The sequence below is a fragment of the Anomaloglossus baeobatrachus genome, chromosome 5, assembly GCF_048569485.1.
Source record: "Anomaloglossus baeobatrachus isolate aAnoBae1 chromosome 5, aAnoBae1.hap1, whole genome shotgun sequence".
Classification (NCBI taxonomy): Eukaryota; Metazoa; Chordata; class Amphibia; order Anura; family Aromobatidae; genus Anomaloglossus; species Anomaloglossus baeobatrachus.
In genome coordinates, this window is record NC_134357.1 from 403,613,675 (window position 1) to 403,635,789 (window position 22,115).

Consider the following 22,115-nt stretch of genomic DNA (forward strand, 5'->3'; position numbering starts at 1 on the left):
GGCCCCATATCTGGAAAAACTCCCGGATCCCAGAGACCGCAGGACCCTGAGCCGATATAGACTCAGTGCCCACATTCTAGCCATCGAATCCGGTCGACACAAGCAGAGCTACAAGCCCAGGGAGGACAGACTGTGCCAACACTGTGACCTAGAGGCCCTGGAGGATGAAACCCACTTCCTGCTACACTGCACCAAGTACTCAGCAGTGAGGGACACTCACTTCAGGAGACTCTCCCATCTCTTCCCGGATTTCAGCTCCATGAAGGAGGAAGAGAAAATATATCTCCTGCTGGGAGAAGAAGAGAGCGCAGTGGAGATAGCAGCGCAGTATGTGAGCGAATGTCATAGACTTCGAGAAAGAGAACTATGATAAGTCATGGACTTCCATAGCCTCCCATCCCAGATGTGGCCCCCCCAATCCCCACCCTGGATATGCCCCAACCATCGTTACTACAGTCCCCACCCTGGATATGCCCCATCATAAGCCATGGACTTCCATAGCCCCCATCCTAGAAGTGCCCCCACAGTCCCCACCCTGGATGTGCCCCATCCATCCTTCCTACAGTCCCCACCCACCATCCCCACAGCCCCAGTCCCTAATGTACACTTGCTTTGGCAAAACTAATTTGTATTTGGTCCTGCCAATAAAGCTTATTTGATTTGATTACTCCATTGCTAGGCAGGAGTGAGATGATAGAGGGAGCTTTTATCTGAAAACATATCTGTGTTTATTTCTTGTCTTATTGATTGGGTGTCTGAGATATAGGTAGTCTTCACCACTAGAGAGACTTTTTTGAATATAGTTGAATAGGGTGAGAGAAGGGATTTTTAAGGGAGAGCCGCCGAGGAATGGGGGCATCGGTTAAATGAGGATGTACTCCATTGACAGGCAGGAAAAGTCCTGGTTAGGGTAAGTTTAAGGACATGGCCATTTTTTCTACCTGTCTCCCTGTAATATTGATGGAGTATTGCTCTAAAGTATGGTAATTTCCCTCCCTTCCACTCTCTAATAGTCTCAACTATAAGTGGCTTAGACACCTTCTTAAGTTTTCACTATATATTTGTTGTTTGTCTAGGTCCGGCAAATAATTTTTTAATGCATATAAATAAAGAAAAATTTTAATGAGTTATTAATTGAAAATGGGTATATTCTGACACAAAACTGACTGTTTCCTCCCCCAACTTCCCAACTATCCACTGGCCCCACCCCCTCGCTGAGTCTCTCCCTACAGATTGGGTGGCGACTATCCAATCAGTGCCCATCCCTTTTACCTGTTGCTAGGCAGTCTCCCAGTCTGGTGTTGGGGTTGTGTATGTGGCCTGTAAGTGTTGGTGTACTGACTGGCATGGATATTCCGGGGTTTGGTTTTCAACGTTCACATTTTGTGGCACCTGGTATCGTAGGGGTGCTGCACCACTATCTCTTCTCAGTGGATGCCCGCCAAAAGTGGGGGGCTGCTGGACTGGGATAGTTGGCCTTGGGAGCATCAAAGTCACAAATACACTAATCCCTGGCTGGCCAGCGGAAGGATGAGACTCTTGTTGCTTGTACTATCTTGTGTTCTTGCTGGGAATATACAATATGATTTTACCTCTTGGTGAACCAGTAAAATTTTACCCATGTGTGTTCACTCACTCCGTGTTGTCTGAGTAGTGTTTTGCTCATGGGGAAGGAGTGTGAACATTCAGTTGGATGAGCCGTGGTTCGTGACGTTTTTCTGAAGACAGCCAGGCCAGTGGACAAGAGCACCCACTGACCCTCGCATCTCCACACAGTGCCTCAACACTACTCAGTACAGCAAAAATGATGACTTCCTATGAACACCAGCTCACAGCCAGCATTCACAGGAATTTGGTCATGATAGACAAAGAGGTCATTAGCTGACCATCGGCTGTCATGATTACTCATTGACACCCTTGGATCACGTCACGGGGCTGCCGATGGGAGCAGGGAGTGGAGGTGCAGAGATAATCCCCCCACCTCCGTAAATTGCTCAACGCAATCAGGCAGTGCTGAAATTAATATGCATTGGAGAATGCAGTCATACAGCTGCAGAGTTGTGTACAGTTATCCAGGATAAGTTTGATCAATGGATGTCTCCAATGAAGCTTGGAACCAGGGAAGAATGTGTGCAATAATGGTGTGAACTTGGTGACAGCTCTACGCCTGGGCAACTTCACACAATGAGTGCATAAACTTTCAGGGTAGGAGTCTGACACTTTTTAGAAATGACACAAAATTTAGTTAGAGGCCCTCCTCTAGATCTCTTGCTGCGTGTACAATCCTTCCATGGAATTCTTGATAGACCATTCTTCCAATGAGTGCATAGGCTTTATCAGGGTAGGAGTCTGAATCATTTTAGAACTGACACAAAATTTAGTCAGAGGCCCTCCTCTACATCTCTTGCTACATGTATGTCAATAGGCCAGATCAGTTACCCACACTTTGCACTGACGAGGGGCAATCACCTCGAAACACCGTGGATTCTGATCTGGCATATTTCTTAGGTCATATGAAAAGGCTTGTTAGAAGGCCACTTTTGACTTTTAGGATTGCTACTTCCAATAGGTGGCGCTAGAGTTTGTCTCCTTTCCTGGAGCGACAATTTGAATAATTCCCAGAGGGGCATTGCAGCTATAAGTCCCCTTACCACTGACAACCAGACTGGTTTGTCAGGTCTCCATAAGGAGAATAGTCTTCCCCCGTGGTCCCCCATTAGCTTCTTACAGGTCAGATTAGTTACCCACACTTTGCACTGACGAGGGCAATCACCCCGAAACACCGTGTCTGTAAAATGGGATTCTGATCTGGCATATATCCTAGGTCATATGAAAAGGCTTGATAGAAGGCCACTTTTGACTTTTAGGATTGCTACTTCCAATAGGTGGCGCTAGAGTTTGTCTCCTTTCCTGGAGAGACAATTTGAATCTCATCTGAGAATGTTTTCTAGGTTTTGAACTGATTGCATAGCTTTTGCCAGTTTTGGTGTCAGATTCTTTGTAATATCGTTCCAGCATTGGATCAGCATATCTCCTCTACATCTCTTGCTGGCTATATTGCATTACCTACCTCCAATTTTTGGCTGCCCTTGCACAAGTCTAAAGGGGGCTTTACACGCTGCGATATCGCTAATGATTTATCGTCGGGGTCACGTCATTAGTGACGCACATCCGGCGTCCTTAGCGTCATCGCAGCGTGTGACACGTACGAACGATCTTAAACGATCGCAAAACAGGCAAAAATCATTGGTTTTGGAGAGGTCGTCCTAAAACCAAATATCGTTGCCTGTTTATTAGCGATATTGTTCCTCGTTCCTGTGGCATCACACATCGCTGTGTGTGACACCGTAGGAGCGACGAACATCTCCTTACCTCCGTCTACCGGCAATGCGGAGGGAAGGAGGTGGGCGGGATGTTACGTCCTGCTCATCTCCGCCCCTCCACTTCTATTGGCCGGCCACTTAGTGACGTCACGATGACGTCGCGGTGACGCCGAACGCACCTCCCCCTTGAGGGAGGGATTGTTCGGCAGTCACAGCGACGTTGCCAACCAGATATGTGCGTGTGAAGCTGCCGTAGTGATAATGTTCACTACGGCAGCGATCACCAGATATCGCATGTACGACGAGGGCGGGTGCTATCGCTAGCAATGTCGCAGCGTGTAAAGCCCGCTTAAGAATCACACTTCTTAAAAATGGTCAAAAAATGTTGTCTGAAGCCCTCCTCTATGTTTCTTCTAGGGGGTATTGCAGTTACTTCTTCTAATTTTTGGCAGCCCTTGAACTTAGTGCATAGCCTTTATGAGTGTAGCAATCCCACTTCCTAACAATTTTACCAGAATGTGTATAAGTCCCTGCTTTATGTCTAATACAGGGTGTATCAGAGTCTCTCTTCTTTTTCATTTTTTGCTGTTCTTGCATAGTCCGCATAGGCTTTGAGCGTTTTAGAGTCCATCCTTCATAAATTAAGCAGAATGTGCCTGACCATGTCACACACATCACATGCCTAGATAAAGTAAAATATTAAAATCACATTTACCGGTGACTACCAGTGGATGTAGTTTTATTTACCCCTATACTATGTCATCTACTATAGAATCAGTATAATCTGAAAATATTTCATTCGAGTCGCAATTAATTGATTTTGACATAATTCCATCAAAGTATATGAGAAGGGAAAAACTCCAAACAAAGGATAAAGTAAAAAATAAAGAGTTCATATCATAACCCAAAACAATGAATTAAAAACAGACATTTTATTAGATATGACAAAGTAAAAGCATATGAAAATTATTATGAAGGCTAAAGTGCTGAATCCAGATGGTGAACCAGTCGATCCTGCAATAAAACTATATAGAGAGGGTAGCAGCAAGCTAATATGAAACATGTACTATGGAGTGTGGCCTAAATGACAGTGGATTAATACATATCTCAAATAGAAAGGTGAATTACTGTTGTTGCATGCTAAGTTTATTTGGACAAACATACTGAAAGACTATGTCTAGCATTATTCCATTTACTAATATTAGTATTCCCATATGGTCTGGAAATAAACAGCTTCCTTACCCATACTACTCTGTGTGTGGATCAGCTGGACATGGACCCCAACACGCATTTTGCGTGGGCTTCCTCAGAGGACTATGATAACTTTGTGTTTGGGCTGCTATATACATGTTACAAAGTGCAGGTAAATATTCTCGGTATCTGAAAGTGGTGCATGCTCACACCATGGACTCCCCCACTCTGCGCATCACTTCCGGCTATCACAATGATGCGGCCGGTCAAGAAAAATCCAGAGACATCACTGGACACAGGCATATCATCAACATATGTATAGCAACCTTCTACACATAGTTATCATGGTCGCCCGAGAAAGCCCACACAAAACGCACATCGGGACCTGTGCCCACCTGGTCCACACACAGTACTATGGGTAAGCATGTTTCGTCACTTTTTGTACTTTAAAATCCCTTTTATCTTGGGTTTTGTATGTTTTATTGTCAGTCAGTAAAAGTGGCTTAATACTCTGAGAACTTTGTTCTCAGCAGCGACCTAGGAGTCAGAGATGTGTCCAGGCGTCTTCCACATGCTGTTCCCATTCTATTTCAGCAGTTTCCATCAATTTCAGTGATTTTCAGGCACCTGCAGACATCCTGGGAGGTCTGTCAAAAAATGCTTGAGTTTAACTTCAATTATGCTTTATACTCAAGTCAAGCAACCGAGCATTAGAAATTACTCTACTCGAGTAACGAGCACCCTAGCATTTTACTGCTCGTCCGTCACTACTCGTTACGAGTACCGAGCATTTTAGTGCTCACTCATCACTAATTAAGGCACACTTCTTTGGGGCAAGATCATGCCCATCTCTACATTAAGTATAAGTACAAGCTTCTCAGAGGTTCTAGGAACTCTAATGTGGATGTGGATTCATACACACCTCATTTATAATATTTAATTTACTGGTCATAGGAGGATGTTCTTGGAAAACTCTACAGCTTTCTAAAATTCATCTAAATAAATATAAAGGATAAACAGGAGATAAAAGAATACAGTAATATCATACATACTCTTTACGATGTTCGGGATGTAATCGAACCATTGATGAAGAGTTGAATCTCCCATTAGGTATATCATTTTGTTAGCAAGACATGATGACATATGAGTGAAGGGTTCATAGGTTGATAAGTTACAGTATATTGGAAACCATTGGTTATTAAGGGAATATCCACTGGGAAAAGGGGGATGCATCCCAATTTGGCATTTTGTTAACACTTTCCTTGAGCGATCTGTAAAATGCATTTACGAGAAATAAAAATTAGCATTGTTTCCTAAAAGTCCATGCTGAGAAATTAATATTTATCCACTTTAACATTACTGCAAGTAGAATACGAAAAATTAGGATGAGTGTAATAAAGGTCTGACTTTGCAGCCAAGACAATAATTAACTGCAGGGACCAGAAGGTGAATCCTATGGCTAATGCACTTCATCCGTAACATGTAAAAGCTGTAATTTAGTATAATAGTCATACCAAAATTTTATGGAGAAGGTTACAGTCACACAAACACAAAAATACAAACTAGTCAGAACTAGTTGAAGATGACCCTTTAGTCAGCAGAGAATTTTTTTTCTTTACAATTTCATTTTTTTCCTCATCTTCCTTGGGCCATACATTTTTATTTTCCATTGATATAGACGAGCTTTTTTTTTTTTGGTGTGAAGATCTGGAATTTGTATGATGTCATTCATTTTAATATTAAATGTACTGAAAATGAAGAAAAAATCAAAGTGGGATAAAAAGGTGAAAAAAATACAATTCCACTATTTTAAGGTTAATTTTTATAGCATTCACTGTAGTAATGACTTGTTTGAAACTTTATAAAAAAAATATTCTCCAGGTCACTGCGATTACAGCAATGATAAACTTGTCTTGATTCATTTCTATTTAAAGCATAACTGTTGTTTACATTTTAATTTAATAAATCAATAATACACATGAAAATCAGTAACTTTGCAATGTATCTTATCAGACAAATTTGCTTTTTTCTCTTCCAGAATTGATCAGTCATTATTGGGGATGAGCGAGTAGTGAAATACTCGGACTCGCAATACTCGTAACGAGTAGGTCCTAATACTCAGGTACTCGTTACGAGTAGCGAGTCCGATGCAAGTCAATGGGAAAGGCGAGTAATTGTCTAGGGGCTAAGTAAAAGGCCGTGGGGGGCTGTAAAATAAAAAATATAGTTAATAATAAACATTGTCATTATACTTACATGTCCTACGACGCGTCCTACAGCCTCTGTCTCCCGCCGTTTCTGCTTCCAAGTCCATTTATCGCTGTGCCGCACGGTAAACAAAGGACCTTCCATGACATCATAGCAGGTGACCAGTCACATGTGAATGTTCTGTTACCTTATTGGCTAGAGACCGGTCACATGGCTATGACATCATCCTAGGTTCTGTCAGTGCATCTCGCCGGTATCTGGTGCTCGCCCAAGCATCTCAGTACTCAGTATACTTGGCGAGCGCCATGTACCGGCGAGATGCTCGGGCACACACCTTGGTTCCCCTCTCTGCATGTCGGTACTCTTTACAGTCAGCCCACATGCAGGGATCAGGTGATCGGAAATCACCATTGCTATAGTATCCCGCTCTTTAGGTTACTATGGCAACGGTGGCAACGGTGGCAGCAGTGACATCATCGCTTACCAACCCGCAGCCTTTGCTCATTCATTGAGTTATTAGACTGCACTGGGAGGAACAGTGCTTTCCTCCCCGTGCATTCTGAAACAGCAGAGCTAGATGGGTTGAAGAAGATAGAAGACCAGAATCGTGAAGGGGTGAGAGGGAGTAATAAACATGGAGTAGCTAAGTGTGTCTGTGTATTTATTTTATTTTAAGTATTTTTTCTCTGTGTGGTGTCTTTATTGGAGATTCTTAAAGGCCGGGTCAAACTTGGCTTGACATAAAGAATCTCGGGCTTTATACCAGCTGGTAAAACAAAGCTGGTATTAACCCCTTATTACCCAGCGTGCCACCCAGCACCAGGGCCATTAGAGGAGAGTTGGATACTTCTATGAAAGCGCCAATTTCTGGGGCGGCTGCAGACTGTAATTTGCAGAGGGGGGCCCAGAAAGCTTGGGCCACCCTGCGCTGAAGATTCAAGTCCCCAGTTGCCTAGTTATACCTGGCTGGAGACAAAAAGTGGGCGAAGCCCATGTGTTTTTTTTTAATTATTTCATGAAATAATTAAAAAAGGGCTTCCCTATATTTTTGGTTCCCAACTGGGTACAAATAGGCAGCTGGGGGTTGGGGGCAGCCTGTAATCTGCCTGCTGTACCTGGCTAGCATACAAAAATATGGCGGAGCCCACATCACTTTTTTTTTAAAAAAAAGGGCTTCCCTGGATCTTCTATTGTCAGTGAAGGTAACACGAAGCACTGAGGGTTAGAGGCAAGTAGCTGCTTGGATTACCCTTAGCTAGTATAGAAAATGCGGGAGCCCACACATTTTTTTTTTAATTATATTTTTTAACTACTAAAAAAAAAAAAAAAAAAATAATGGGCTTTCCTGTATTTTGATTGCCAGCCAAGGTAAAGCAACGCAGATGGGGGTGGCGGCCGTAGTCGTCTGCTTTATGTGCCCTGAGAATCAAAAATACCGCGGCGCACTACGTCATTTTTTTTATTTATTAATTATTTATTTCTTTTTATACAACTATATATTGTGTGTGTGTGTGTGTGTGTGTGTGTGTGTGTATACATACAGTATGTACACATTTACATACACATGTACATACACATACATACATACATACATACATACATACATGTACATACACACAGCTCTGGCAAAATTTCAGTGACCTCTGCAAAATCTTCAGTTTTTCTGATTTTTCTCTTTATATTTTTGAGTGAAATATAAATTGTTCTTTTATTCTATAAACTACTGACAACATCTCTGAATTGTCAAGCAATACATTTTGTATTTATTTTCTGAAAATACTAGTTTATAGAATTAAAGAGCAATTTACATTTTACTAAAAAATATACCTATAAAGAGAAAAATCAGGAAAAACTGACAATTTTGCAGTGGTCTCTTAATTTTGGATAGAGCTGTATATTATTATATATACACATAAATATATATATATATATATATATATATATATATATATATATACACACATATACATACACATATATACATACACACACATATACATATACATATACACACGCACACACACACACACACACTATATATAGTTGTATTAAAAGAAGTAATTTTAAAAAATTATGTAGCTCTCTAGGTATTTTTGAATCTCAATGCAGATAAAGCGGGAGGCTATGGGCTGTCATCCCCCTTCCATCTGCCTTGCTTTACCTTGGCTGGCAATCAAAATACAGGGAAGCCCATTATTTTTTTTTTATTAAAAAAATAATAAAAAAAAATGCGTGGGCTCACACCGTAATTTGATCGCAAGTCAGGTAAAGCCAGGCACCTGGGGGCTGGGATTCTCCGCAGCCCGCAGCCGCCCCTGGAAATGGCACATTGTTTCTTAGCGCCATTTCCAGGCGCTCTACCTGGCTTGGCCAGTGGCACTGATGGCAGTGGCACACTGGGTAATAAAGGGGCTAATACCAGCTTTGTATACTCAGATGGTACTAAGCCTGAAATTCATGGTGTCACGCCAAATTAGACATGGCCACCATGAATTTCTAGTAAACAGTAAAAGAAAAACACAACTCAGAGGAAAATATTTTTATTAGAAATAAAACAAAAGAAAAACATTTAGAGACTCCATTTTTATTATAAACAATCCTTAGTCCACAGGTACAGCAATGTCACATCTGCTTCATCACTCTGTACAGACAGTCTATACAGTGTGAGAAGCAGAGAGAGCAATGAACAATGTCCACTCTGCTACATCACTCTGTACAGACAGCCTATACAGTGTGAGAAGCAGAGAGTGCAATGAACAATGTCACCTCTGCTACATCACTCTGTACAGACAGCCAATACAGTGTGAGAAGCATAGAGAGCAATGAACAATGTCATCTCTGCTACATCACTTTGTGCATACAGTCTATACAGTGTGAGAAGCAGAGAGAGCAATGAACAATGTCACCTCTGCTACATCACTCTGTACAGCAGCGGCTATACAGAGTGAGATGAAGGCTGACACTGAGGCCGGAGTTCCACTTACGTGTGACTCATGCAGTCTCCCATGGGCATCTCCCCGAATGGACTGACACTCTCCGGACACGAGGGTTGACTGCTCCTGTCAGGAGAGTGTGCCGCCCGTATCGGGTGATGCTGATGCGACACTAGCACAGTAACTGTCAAAGTTCAGTTACCAGAACCTTTGAGACATCATAGTCATGTGACCAGTTTGTAGCCAATGAAGTAATACAGAATTCACACGTGACTGAGTTATATGGTTATGACGTCATTGAAGGTCCTTTTGTAGAGAGTGCTGGTTACCAGGCAGCATAGCAATGATCGGACAGGCTCGGAAGGAGAAGCGCTGGGAAGCAGAGTCTGCAGGACGCGTCGCAAGACCTGTAAGTATAATCATAATGTTTTTTAATAATGTGATTTATCTATCTTTATAGTTCAGGATCGCCCATTACTACTCGCTGCTCCTAACGAGTAATCACAAGGATACTTTTGGAGTAACGAGTAGCCCGAATGCCGTACTACTCGGCAAGTACCGAATAGTAACAAGTATACTCACTCATCCCTAGTCATTAACAACATCTCAATTCTGAGGTAAAATCTGTATTCAGTGAATACTTTTCTATTACTGAGATAGGAGATGATGGTTGGTACTGATGAGATTCTATGTAGCTAGAAAAGGGTGGATGGATGAAGCTCAGCCTCTAGCTCCTCCCTCTCCCTCTATCTCCTCCCTCTGGCTCTAGCTCCTCCCCTCCTCCTGTTGTAATAGAATCTCATCAGTAACAGCTGCCATCTCCTCTCTCAGTGATTTGAAAGTCTTCACTGAATACAGATTTTACTTCAGAATTGAGAATTTTGATAATGACTAGTGATAATTGAAGCCGTTGATATTCAAGTTCCCCAAACCAGTATGGACCCCCGAAAAATCGGGTTCAGCAGCCAAAATTGACCCTGAACCTGACCCCAACATCGAACCTCATGCAAGTCAGTGGAGATCTGAAGTTGAGGGCTGTAAAATGGTCATAGTAAGGGCTAGGGAGCTGCAAAAAGAACCTAAATTGGGGGTAAGAGTATGTCAATTGCCCTGCAAACAAATGTGGATAAGTAAATTACCATTTTCACCATAGCAATTATGGTTAAATAACAAGTAAATGAAAAAAACTAAAAATTTTAACACTGACCCCCATAGAGATGTATTTCAGAGATTTTCCACAGACCAACAATTTCTGACCTTGGATATACTGGTGTGTCCTATTTTAACATCACGTAACGACCAGGGATGTACCAGTACGTCCTAGCAAACGCGTGGGCACAGGGCGCAAACTCAATCGCGGCCAGTTACTCGGCTTACCCGACAACGGAGCCTTGGCCCTCAGAGCCAGGGATGGTGCCCACACCATCTATGGCTGTTTAATCCTCTAATTGCCACGCGATCATTATCGATCGCAGCACTTAGGGGATTGGACGAGGGATCGCGCTTAGGTCCACGCGATGCAATTTTAAAGGCTTGATAATTGTCATGGTGACCCATGGTCGTCTTGATGACCTCTGGGTCAGCTGACTTTGGAAAGCCTGTGTAATAGTGCCTACACCATGATCACACAGGGTTTCAAAGTGCAGCTCTGACAGCTGCGATGTACTGCAGTGATCGAGCACTGCAGAACATTGCAGCTACGCACAGAGTCCTGTGGGGGGATGTCCCATAAAGGGACTAAATGAAAACGTAAAACAAAGTAATAATATATAAAAAAACACCCAGAAAATGAAGAACAAAAAAAATGATTCCAATAAAGTTATATTTGTATTAAAAATATACAAAAAAAATACACATATTTGGTATTTCCACGTCTGTAACAACCTGACCTATAAAACGGTTACATTAGTTAACCCCTTAAGTGAACATCGTAAAAAATAAATAAAAAAGTAGCAGCGACCATAAAAAAGTAGCAAAAACTATATCTTTTCAACATACAGCTGACAAAAAAGGTGGAATAAAATATGATCAAAAAGTCATATATACTATAAATAAAAATGGTACAGATGAAAAATTCATCTTGTCCAGGAAAAAAGAAGCTGTGATACATCAGCCAAAAAATAAAAAAGCTATAGCTCTCAGAATACAGCAATGCAAAAACAGGTTTTTTTCTCTATAAAATTGTTTTTAAGGTGTAAAAGTGGCAAAAAAACTATACAAATATGGTATCATTGCAATCATGCTTACCAGAAGACTAAAGCTGTCTTATTACTTTTATAGCACGGGGAACAGCATAAAAAAAATATTCCTGAGTTGCTGTTTCTTTTTGATTCTGCCTAACAAAAAGTGGAATAGAAAGCGATCAAAAATTATGTGGCCAAATATGGTACCAATAAAAACTCCAGAAAAATAAAAAAAACTATAGCTTTCAAAATTCAGTGATCCAAAAACCCTTTATTTTGTAAAAAGTGTTTTTTAGTGTGATAGTTGACAAACCTAAAAAAAATATATATAAATCTGGTATTGCTGTAATCATACTGACCTTAGGAACAAAGTTGCCTAATCACTTATACCACAAAGTGAATGGCATAAAAAATAAATAAAGCCAATTCTTCAACCACTATTGATTTGTTGATTCTGCCTATAAAAGATTGCGGTACGGCACGGCTCATATTTTTTTTTTAATATTGTCTTTTATTGAAATTCTCTCAAAAACAAATGCACATATTACTTGAAACATGCATATATATGACAAGGGCTAGGCAATGCCTGCAATCACATGCAGGCTGCATTACCATCAGATAATAAGTAGTCAAATATATATTCCAAATAGGGTTACTTTGACTCAAAGAAGAATAAACCAAAAACTTGGAGGGGGGAGGGGAGAAGACAGCACATCTGAAACAGGTACCTGTCTTGCATGTAAATCACCCAACATGGGTCTACACTGAGCGCTTACACCGGGATTAGGTGTTAAGGTGTGTGCCCACAGTCAGGAATAGCAGCATTTTGGATGCAGCGTATCTTTGCTGCATCCAAACCACTGCTTTGTGCAGTACCCTGTGGCGACCCTGAGGCTTCAGTCACCACAGGGTACTGCACCTCAGCAGAGGTGCAGTATGCATCCCGGATAAGGAGGAGGTCATTGCCGGTAAACCACCACAATCCACCAAAACACACAGTTAGTTGCCTTTCCACTGGGACTGGGTTAGGGTAGGGTCATTTGGATGGTCACCACAAGATATGGGACCTCCCACCCACTAGTTCAGTAACCCCGGGGGTGGAACTAGACAACAGGGAGTAAGGCAACATGCAGACTCAGACAGCCAGTCAGTGACAGTTAGTCAGCAACAGTGAACAAGTGAGGCATAGGGAGAACATGGTCGCTGAGGGGAGAGCTGCGCCATAGCTCCCTTAGGAGCGAGCACACAGAATAAGGTGCGAAGCCCTAGGCTGGTGGGCATTGCATGTCCCGCCAGCAGAAACCACCGGGCAGAAGATTTCAAGTCTTCTGGCCCACACAAAGTGCCAAAGGCACAGCAGCATATAGAGCCAGGAGTCGTAACAAAAGAGCGGCACCAGTAACGGACTCACGCTGCCTGCCATACGGGACAGGAATGGAGCTAATCCAAGGACTCGGGTCCCAGCGTAGCTTCAAGCCACAGGAACTCACACAACACTGCGCAAGTAGGAAGGACTCACAGAAAGAAACATCGGTTCTGGCCTCCTCACTATCTAGGATCGGCTGGAACCCATGACAGCGGAGTCCGGCAGTCCAAAGGCGGTGACATCTCAGTTAGTAAAAACTTTAATTGCAGACCCTGTGTCACTCCTTTTCTTCGCCGCCTCTGACCTTGCGCTCCGCCGAAAGATTACTACTACTCCCAACCTCCCTGTGGGCCTCAGCTCTGCCTGTGGAGAGTTGTACCAACCTAGCTGCACTACAATCGGCCCTCAGAGGAAACCTCTTGCAGCGGCGGCTCCTATTATAGCCACACACCAGAGGTGGTGTCATAAATAACTACTATCCCTATAATTATGCCCCCCTTTATTGACACTGCCGGGGTCACTTAACCGGGCCTAGCTTCTGTGACATCCCAACCTCCTACACCGGCCCAGTGATGAGTAACCCCCCAGACACCATGGGCGCGTCACAAGCACAATGGATGGATTTAGAGATATATCATGATCATGTCCACTGTGCTTCTTTTCTCTGCAGAGTAAACTGACATATTGTGCGGCTTCCCTAGATGCAGCATGTGAATTTATGCTGTGGAGCTGGGAGTGTCCTCAGCTGGGAAAACAGAAAGAAAATTGTCAATCCCCCAAATCCTGATCATGGTCATGGGCAGCTGCAGTCTCCTGCGGAAAACACTTGCGTCTCCACAGTGGAAGAAACGCTACGTTCAAAACGCAGTGTGTGCGGATTGTGGATACATACCTTAAGGAGATTCAGAAAAAAAATCCTAGTGGGAAATTCACTACAATGAGGAAGAGGGAGTCACTTGGACCTCCCATCTGGCCTGTGCTTCGGCGGTGTCCATATTTTTATGCCTCCTTTTAGTTGTGCACAAAAGTGCGGCTATCAACAGTTTTGTTCACCTTTGAAAAGGCATACTGCGGTACAGGCTTCGTCTGAATCACGTATTTCGAAGATGTAGATGGAAACCCCGATGTAAATCTTCAGCATAGAGCACAAGATAAATGTGAACTGATCCAAAATGTTCTGTAACAAAATTGCCACCAAATAGCATTCAACTAAACCCACAGAAACACAAGTCCCCACTCAGGTCCATCATCTGTTAAAGGAAATATAGGGGCATTCCACAATACTGGTAGCAAAAGCTGTCAAAAAACGCTATGGCAACCCCCCCTTAAAAAGTAATCCAGCAAAATCTGCACTCCCAAATCCAAATGCCCCCCTCTCTTCTGAGCCCCACAATGTGCCTAAACCACAGTTAGCATCCACATGTTTGGCATTGTTGTAGTGCGAAGAGCCCCCTTAAATGCATGGGGTGCAAGTTTACAGAAGTATGAGGTGGGCACAATGTACGGGCACTAAAATGTACTGGGCACAACAAGGACTTACTTGCAATTTTTAATTCTGCAACATTCACTGTGTTTAACACCATGGGTGTTTCTCAGAGACTAAATCATAGCTGCACCTGTTAGGTCCAGGAGGTGGAGCCACTGGACCGTGCACCCTACCGGAGGCCTGGGTACACGGTAGCCGGAGCACTAGCGTGGCCGGGACAGCGTCCCACAGTGGACGGGAAGAACAAAGTCACCGGGGTCACGGAGTTCCTTAAGACAGTACGGACTACTGGTACAGGTGCCGGGTAGTAATGACAAGCAGTAGTACAGGTAATGGGACACGGCACAAGGGGACCTGAGCACCTAGCTTTCAAGACTAAGCTTCAAGACACGTTGATCAGGCCCCGCCCACATGGAAAGGCCAGTCTTATATACCCAGCACAGCCCTACGTCATATCCTGCTTCAGGTGTGCTGGGCCCATAAGACCAGGAGAGTGGGCGCGGCCCGGTCCTATACAGAAGCATGAGTCTAGGACTCAGAGTCAGACACATGAGACTGGGGACAGGACACAGGAGAGCACGAGCGGGAGCGGCAGCCGTGACCGGTGGACACGTGGACAGGATCAGTGGTTAAGGAGTGGTGAAGTGACGATGAGGCCGGATCAGTGGGTAAGGAGCGGTGCCGGGATGGTGCGACCGGATAAGTGGGTAAGGAGCGGTGCCGAGGCATCGGGAGCATGACAGCACCCATAGATTAATTCCTTGAGGGGTGTAATTTGCAAAATTTGGTCACTTGAGGAAGATTTATCTGTTCTGGCACTTGGGGTTCTGCAAATTATGTCCGTAAACTAGTCTTGGAAAATCTGTGCTCCAAAAATCAAATGGCGCTCCTTCCCTCCCGAGCCCTGTGGTGTTCAAGAAACATTGTGTAACATAATACGGGGCCTTTTTTTACTTATTCCCCTTGTGAAAATTGGAAATCAGGTTAAAACAACTTTTTTTGTGGTAAAAATGAAATTATTTTTTGTTCACCACTCAAAAGTAAAAAATTTTGTGACACACCTGTAGTGTCAATATGTTCACGACAAACTTGGATACATTTATGGAGGGGTGCAGTTTGTAAAATGGTGTTACTTGTTGGGGATGTTTGCTGTTTTGGCACCTCTGGGGCTCTGCCAATGTGACACGACATCCGCAAACCATTCCAAGTAAATCTGCACTCCAATATGGCAATCTTTCCCTTCCTCCCTTTGTACTGTGCCTCAAAAGTTGTTTTTGACCACATATGGAGTGCTGTTGTACTCAGGAGAAATTGCACAACAAATTTTATGGTTCATTATGTCCTGTTACCCTAGTGAATTTGAAAAATATGGCTTTAACGCAATAGTTTCGAGGTTAAAAATGTCTTTTTATTTTCACAGCTCAACATTATAAAACTTTGTGAAGCCGTCGGGGGAGTTCCAGGTGCTCACCAACCATGTAGATAAATTTCATGAGGGGTCTAGTTTCCAAAATGCAATCATTTGTGGGGGAGCTCTACTGTTTAGGCACATCAGGGGCTGTACAAACACGACATGGTGTCCGCAAAGGATTCCAGCCAATTTTGCTGTCAAATGTCACTCCTTCCATTCTGAGCCCTGCCATGCTCCCAAACAGTTGATTTCCAAAACAGGAATTGGCTGCATACTCAGGAGTAATTTTATGATGCATTTTTTCCTTATACCCTTGTGGAAAAAAAGCTATCTGGTTGAAGTAACAATTTTGTAGTAAAAATGTTTTTTTTTATTTTCATTGCTCAACATTATAATTCTGTGAAGCCCCCGGGATTTCAAAGTGCTCACCAAATATCTAGAAAAATTCCTTCAGGAGCCTAGTTTCCAAAATGGGGTCACTTGTGGGGGAGTTACACTGTTTAGGAGGTCTCCAAACGCGACATGGCGTCTGTTAATCATTCCAGCTAATTTTCTTTTAAAAAATTCAAAAGGCTTTCCTTCCCTTAATTTCCACTACATATTTCCACTATAAATTTTGGAAAGGGCAAAAGTAAAATTTTTATTGAAAAAAAGTAAAATTATCATTTTTTCCTTCAATATTGCTTTGGTTCCTGTGAAGAACCTAAACGGTTATTAAACTACTCAGAGGTGGTTTTGAGCAGTTTCAGGGATGCTGTTTTTAGGATAGGGTCAATATTTGGTATTTTCTTATATAAGCCTCTCAAAGTCACTTCAAATGTGATATGGGACTTTAAAAAAATGGTTTTGTAAATATTGTTGGAAAAATGAGAAACTGCTGATAAACTTTGAACCTTTCTTCTAATATCTTAAAAAAATAATGTTTCAAAAATTGTGTTGATGTAAAGTAGACATGTCGGAAATCTTATTTATTAACTACATTGTGTGACATAACTCTTGGATTTCTGGGCATAAAATTTCAAAGTTTGAAAATTGAAAAAATTTCACCAAATTTCCTATGTATCCTATATATTCACAAATAAACGCAAAAAATATCGACCTAAACTTACAACTATCATGAAGTACAATATATCACGAAAAAACAGTTAAACTCACCGGGATCCATTGAAGCATTCCAGAGTTATAACCTGTCAAAGTGACACTGGTCAGAATGGCAAAAAAATGGCCTGGTCATTAAGGTGAAAATGGGCTCAGGGGTAAAGGGGTTAAAAAAAGTGCCCTTGCAGAGCCTATATTCCTGGTTCACACACAGTCAAGCTTGCCAGACACCCCCCACAGAGCTAGAAGTTTAACAAATTTGCCCTTGCAGAGTCTGTATTCCCAGTTCACCTACACAGTCAAGATAAGCAAAGTTGCGCCACAGAGTAACAATTTTAAAAAAGCTCATATGGTGTTTGTCCATAGCTCCAGCTCGGTGGGGAATTTTAACAACACATGAGTCTCAGAACAGCCTGCGGTTGTTTCCCCCTGGTTGTGCGGAGCTGAGGTTGGTCATACAGGTGTTATCCTGACTGGATGAGGAGGAGGTGGACAAAGCGGAGTAGTAGTAGGAAGAAACAGAGAAATGTGCACCAATCCTTGGTGGTGATAGGACATGTGTGACACTCTGGCCTATCAGGTCGTCACAGGGTATTGTGCAATCTGCCTTTCTGCACAGTATCCACTCCTCCTTGGTTACGGATCCTGGTCCTTTGGTGTTGCTAACAGCTTAGGCAGTCAAAATCCTAGAAAAACTTTACACTGAACCCACCAGACACAACATTGGGGGAAGAAAAACAAAAAGCCAGCACTAAATGTGCACTTCAGCACTAAAAATTCCAAACTGTACTTATTATAAAAATGTTTTGAGATTTTTGGCCAAAAATTGCAATTTCTTGAGCTGCCTCGCCACGTCACGGCAAATCTCATTTGAGGCAGTCCTACACTAAAATATTTTTATAAAATGTGCCATACGGCCTCACATATGAATAGTAGAACTGCTCTTAGCAGCACTCACCTGGTCTATTTCAATCCCGTACCCATGACTGAGTCATGGCTGTGGGCGGGACAGGTCCGAGCAAATGCTGCATGAAGTAAATAGCCTGTGGACAAGGCCTGATGACAATGTGAACAGTCACCAACCGCCAAAATCTAGACAGATGGAATACATCCCAAATTGGGGTGCATAGCATGGTGGGGGTCAGCCACCGACCAATTCAATGAAGAAAAACAATAAGCCAGCACTAAATGTGCACTTCAGCACTAAAAATTCCAAACTTTAGTGCTGAAGTGCACATTTAGTGCTGGCTTTTTGTTTTACAACATTGGGGGGCCTGAAGGGAATAGGGCCGCCCATATGGGGGGTTGGTAGAGAGAAGTGTGAAAGTGACAGAGAAGTGAAACAGGAGTGAAAGGAGGAGGAGGTGGAAAGTGACCCTCTGGGAGAGAGAGGTCACTGGTCCGGAGCAGGGCTCCTGGAGTTACTAGGTGGCAGACGTTGGTCTGGGCCTAGTAGGATCTGGAACCCTGGTTGCAGGGGATCATGTCAAAAGGCACGGACTGCCGAGGAGGGCAGCCGGCGGCCTTGAGCCATCATTGGGAAGGGGCCAGGGCACGACGTGGTACATGGACCCTAGCCCGGGAAATAGCTTAACGCGTCCCGGTAATTTACCTGACGGGGGTGAAGACTTCAAGATTCATCCTCGACCTGCTCCAAAATCGGGGTACCAGCGCACCGATGGGATAGGACTTTCCCAAATACAGTCCAAAGAAATCGTACGCGTGAACCATGAGAGCAAGCTCACTTCGTTAGCCATACGGGTGAGCGGAACCCGAAAAGTTTCAAGCTTTAGGGTCCAACTAGTGAGAAGGTGCCACGGAAAAGGCCACAGGCTAACAGTAACACCAAGGGCACGGATCCCAGCGTGCTCCCTACAGGCTGCAGTGGTGCTCAGAATTCTAGTTTACAAGCTGTCGGTGTCATTATTCGTGGGCTGAGTGAGTACGCTGAAAAGCCCCTTTTACTCTTTTACTCTATCTAACGGCACCCCAAACACCAACACCCAATGGGCCCTGGGGCACAATCCCCCTACCCACGGAGGGGTTAAACATCCTGCTGCTACACCATTGCCACCGGGCTCCCCCAAGAGCAGCGATGGTCTCTTACATTACCACACCGTGGGTGGCGTCACAAACTTTCGATATCCCTGTAAATATCCCCCTTTTTCTGAGTGGCCACACAACCCCCGGGTCCGGAGACACCTCGAGCTACCGTGGATCTGGATCGGAGCAGCCCGGCTGCTGGCACGGGGACGGCACACCTCAGATTTTCTGGCATCACGAACAGGATACGAGCAGGACCCACTTACCTGGGTGACGTACGCCTTGAAAGCCGAAGACTGGAGGTCCAAAGTCCTTTTCCCGCCAATTCCGCCATTGTTCGCCATCTTTTCGCTCCAAAAAGCTGTATTCATCGGAAAAGTGCGCAAAGCCTAAGCCCTGCCCTTTGTCTTCCTTGTGATGCCGGAACCGGAAGTTCCCAGAGGGCCACGGTCAGCGAGAGAGTGCTGCAAAAAGACAGAGGGGGCGGGCCAGAATGCGTTACTAGCAGAAGTGGAGCAGGGACGCCAGGACTCTGTGACAATGTTCCTGGAAGATGCAGTGGCAAGATGGCGGAGTGAGACTGATCCCCAGAACGTGCTGTCCCTGGGACCGCGACATGGATAGAGGCGAGGAAACAGAGCAACTGTGCAGGTGAATGCGGACGCAGTTCCGGTTCATTCTGAATCATTGGAGGGAAGAGATGAGGAGCCTGGCAGTGGCGGTGCGAGCCCGTGAGATTGGAATCCCACGTGAAGAAAGGGTAAGCGGTTACCCAGTCCCTATTGATTTCCCAAATCCGGCCAGAGCGGACGCCGAGCTGCCCACACCAACTCCCACAGTAAAACCTTCAGTGTATCTACAGGAAGCTCCAGCTGCAGAGATCCAGACCAGAGCCCTCATTTCAGTCACGGCAGCAGTCATCCAGACACCGGCCAGCCAGACCTGGCCGCATTACTGGGCCCGTCCTCAGAGGTGGAGTACCCGGACCCTGCAACCCCGGCTGCGGAGCAGTCGGTTCATCAGTTTACACATGCGGGAGCGGAACCAAGATGTCACCTGGTCCGGAACCGCGAGGCTTCCTGACGGCTGTTGGGGCCGCCAGAGTCCAAGTAAAGCCAGAGCCAGATAGGGAGCGGAGGCCGGATGCCGATGCCCCCTACTGGGAACGACAACCGCACCAACAACAGATAACGCCAGCAATGACCACGCAAGAGCGACAACAGCAGGAGAAGCTTGCCCGAACCTGGAAGGCCTTAGAGTACCTAAGGAAGGCCACCTTCCATGTCCTTGGGCCGCAGCACATAGGGTATGTCAGGCGGTTCAACCCTGAGAAGGGATGGGGTTTTCTATGGGAAGCGAATCTCTCCGAGGAAGTGTTTGTCACACGCTGAGATGTTGAGCAGCATCTCCCCAGTGGTCACCCAGGTCGTAACCTGGAGGCTGGAGAATTGGTCAGCTACACCCGGCATTGGCGTGAACGCGCTGGTACGCCTTGGATGTGAAGCAGCTCGCTATAGTCGATGAGCGAGAGTACCAGCCGCCGCTGTTGATTACCTGCCTCCTAGTGAGCGGAGCTGAGTTAAAAAAAATGTTGCAGTACCAGTAGTTGCGATACCATAGAATTGTTAGGTATCGGTGCTTTCGTTTGTTATTTTTCATAGTTTGTTATTTTCCATATAGAAAATGTTAGTGAATAAGTGCCTAATCAACCAGTTTTAATGAAAAGAGTGAAAGTTACCAGATTTACAAGTAAATTGTTGAAAAGTGTACAATCGGTACATGGACTTCGTTTAAATTTTTATGCATAGGTAAAAATGGACCACGGTCACAGAACCGCCGGCTGGCACGGGGGCGGCACACATACACTAAACCAATTTTCATCTAAGGCACAGCCCATATTACATTACATCTTGCTGACTATGTTTTGACATTTCACCATCACAGGCAAGATTGGAAAAGTACTCTCAGAGAACAATATTTTGTTTAAAAAAGGGCCCGAAAGAGTTTGTTTTCCAAGTCCCTCCCTGCAAAGCCTAATTTTGAGCTCATGTTGTTTACAGCATAGCTGTTTCAGTTAAAAATCTCATAGTTCGATTTGTAATCTAGTTGGTGGTCCACCAGCTAGACTTGCTACCACCATTCCCTGGCATTTAGCCTTTAGGCGTCTTCCCGATGCGGTTACTGAGTGTCCCCTGGCCTGAAGTATTTATTTTTAATATATTCTTGTTCAAAGCAGGCAGACGTACAACATAGGTGTGACGCCCCAGGAGCGCTGATCCTGTTCGGGGACGCCACAGTGCTCCTTCAGCAGGACAACAGGTAAGTTGAGTTTTACTATCTTAGTCGTGACACCACTCTCAGTTTTGCGGTCAGGGGTGGGTGACCGCCACTGCAATTTAACGAGCGTCTGGGGCTGGTGGATTTCTGCAGTTAGATGGTGTGGCCTCCCGAGAGTGAGGCTGGCCCCAAGGGCTCGGGTGTATGTGTGTGGAACCACAGGTCGCAGAATGACTCAAACACAGTCCACAAAGTGTTCTAACTTGTCTACTCACTGTTTGATGTTCTGTGAGAAACCCAGGCGATGCTGTGGTAGACCAGGGGGAACCAGGTATCCTTTCAGACCAGTCCAGGGGTGACTGTCAACTTGCTTTCCTAGCCCTTCTTGTTTGGGATGACCCCTTACCTGAAGTACTGCAGGAATCATCCAGGGAAGTCGCAACTTTTCTCCCCTTTCTGGCCCGCTTGCTGACAGCGTGGACCAAGTAAAGATGGCTTCTTGCCCTATCTCACTTATGGGCCCCCTCGTTGCTGTTGATACTGCGGACTCTGTGTTGGTTGGTGAGGCACATCCAGCACCCTTACCGGCAGGTTTA

At 44.3% G+C, this 22,115-nt stretch overlaps 1 protein-coding gene across 1 annotated transcript in view; it reads right to left on the reverse strand.

Annotated features, from left to right (window-relative positions):
• The window catches only part of LOC142310217 (NXPE family member 1-like), a 158,907-nt gene that overhangs the window by 13,320 nt on the left and 123,472 nt on the right, over positions 1-22,115 (reverse strand). The window contains exon 5 of the mRNA XM_075347705.1: positions 5,567-5,785. Within this exon, the coding sequence (XP_075203820.1) occupies positions 5,567-5,785 (219 nt within the window). The remainder of the gene's footprint in view (positions 1-5,566; positions 5,786-22,115) is intronic.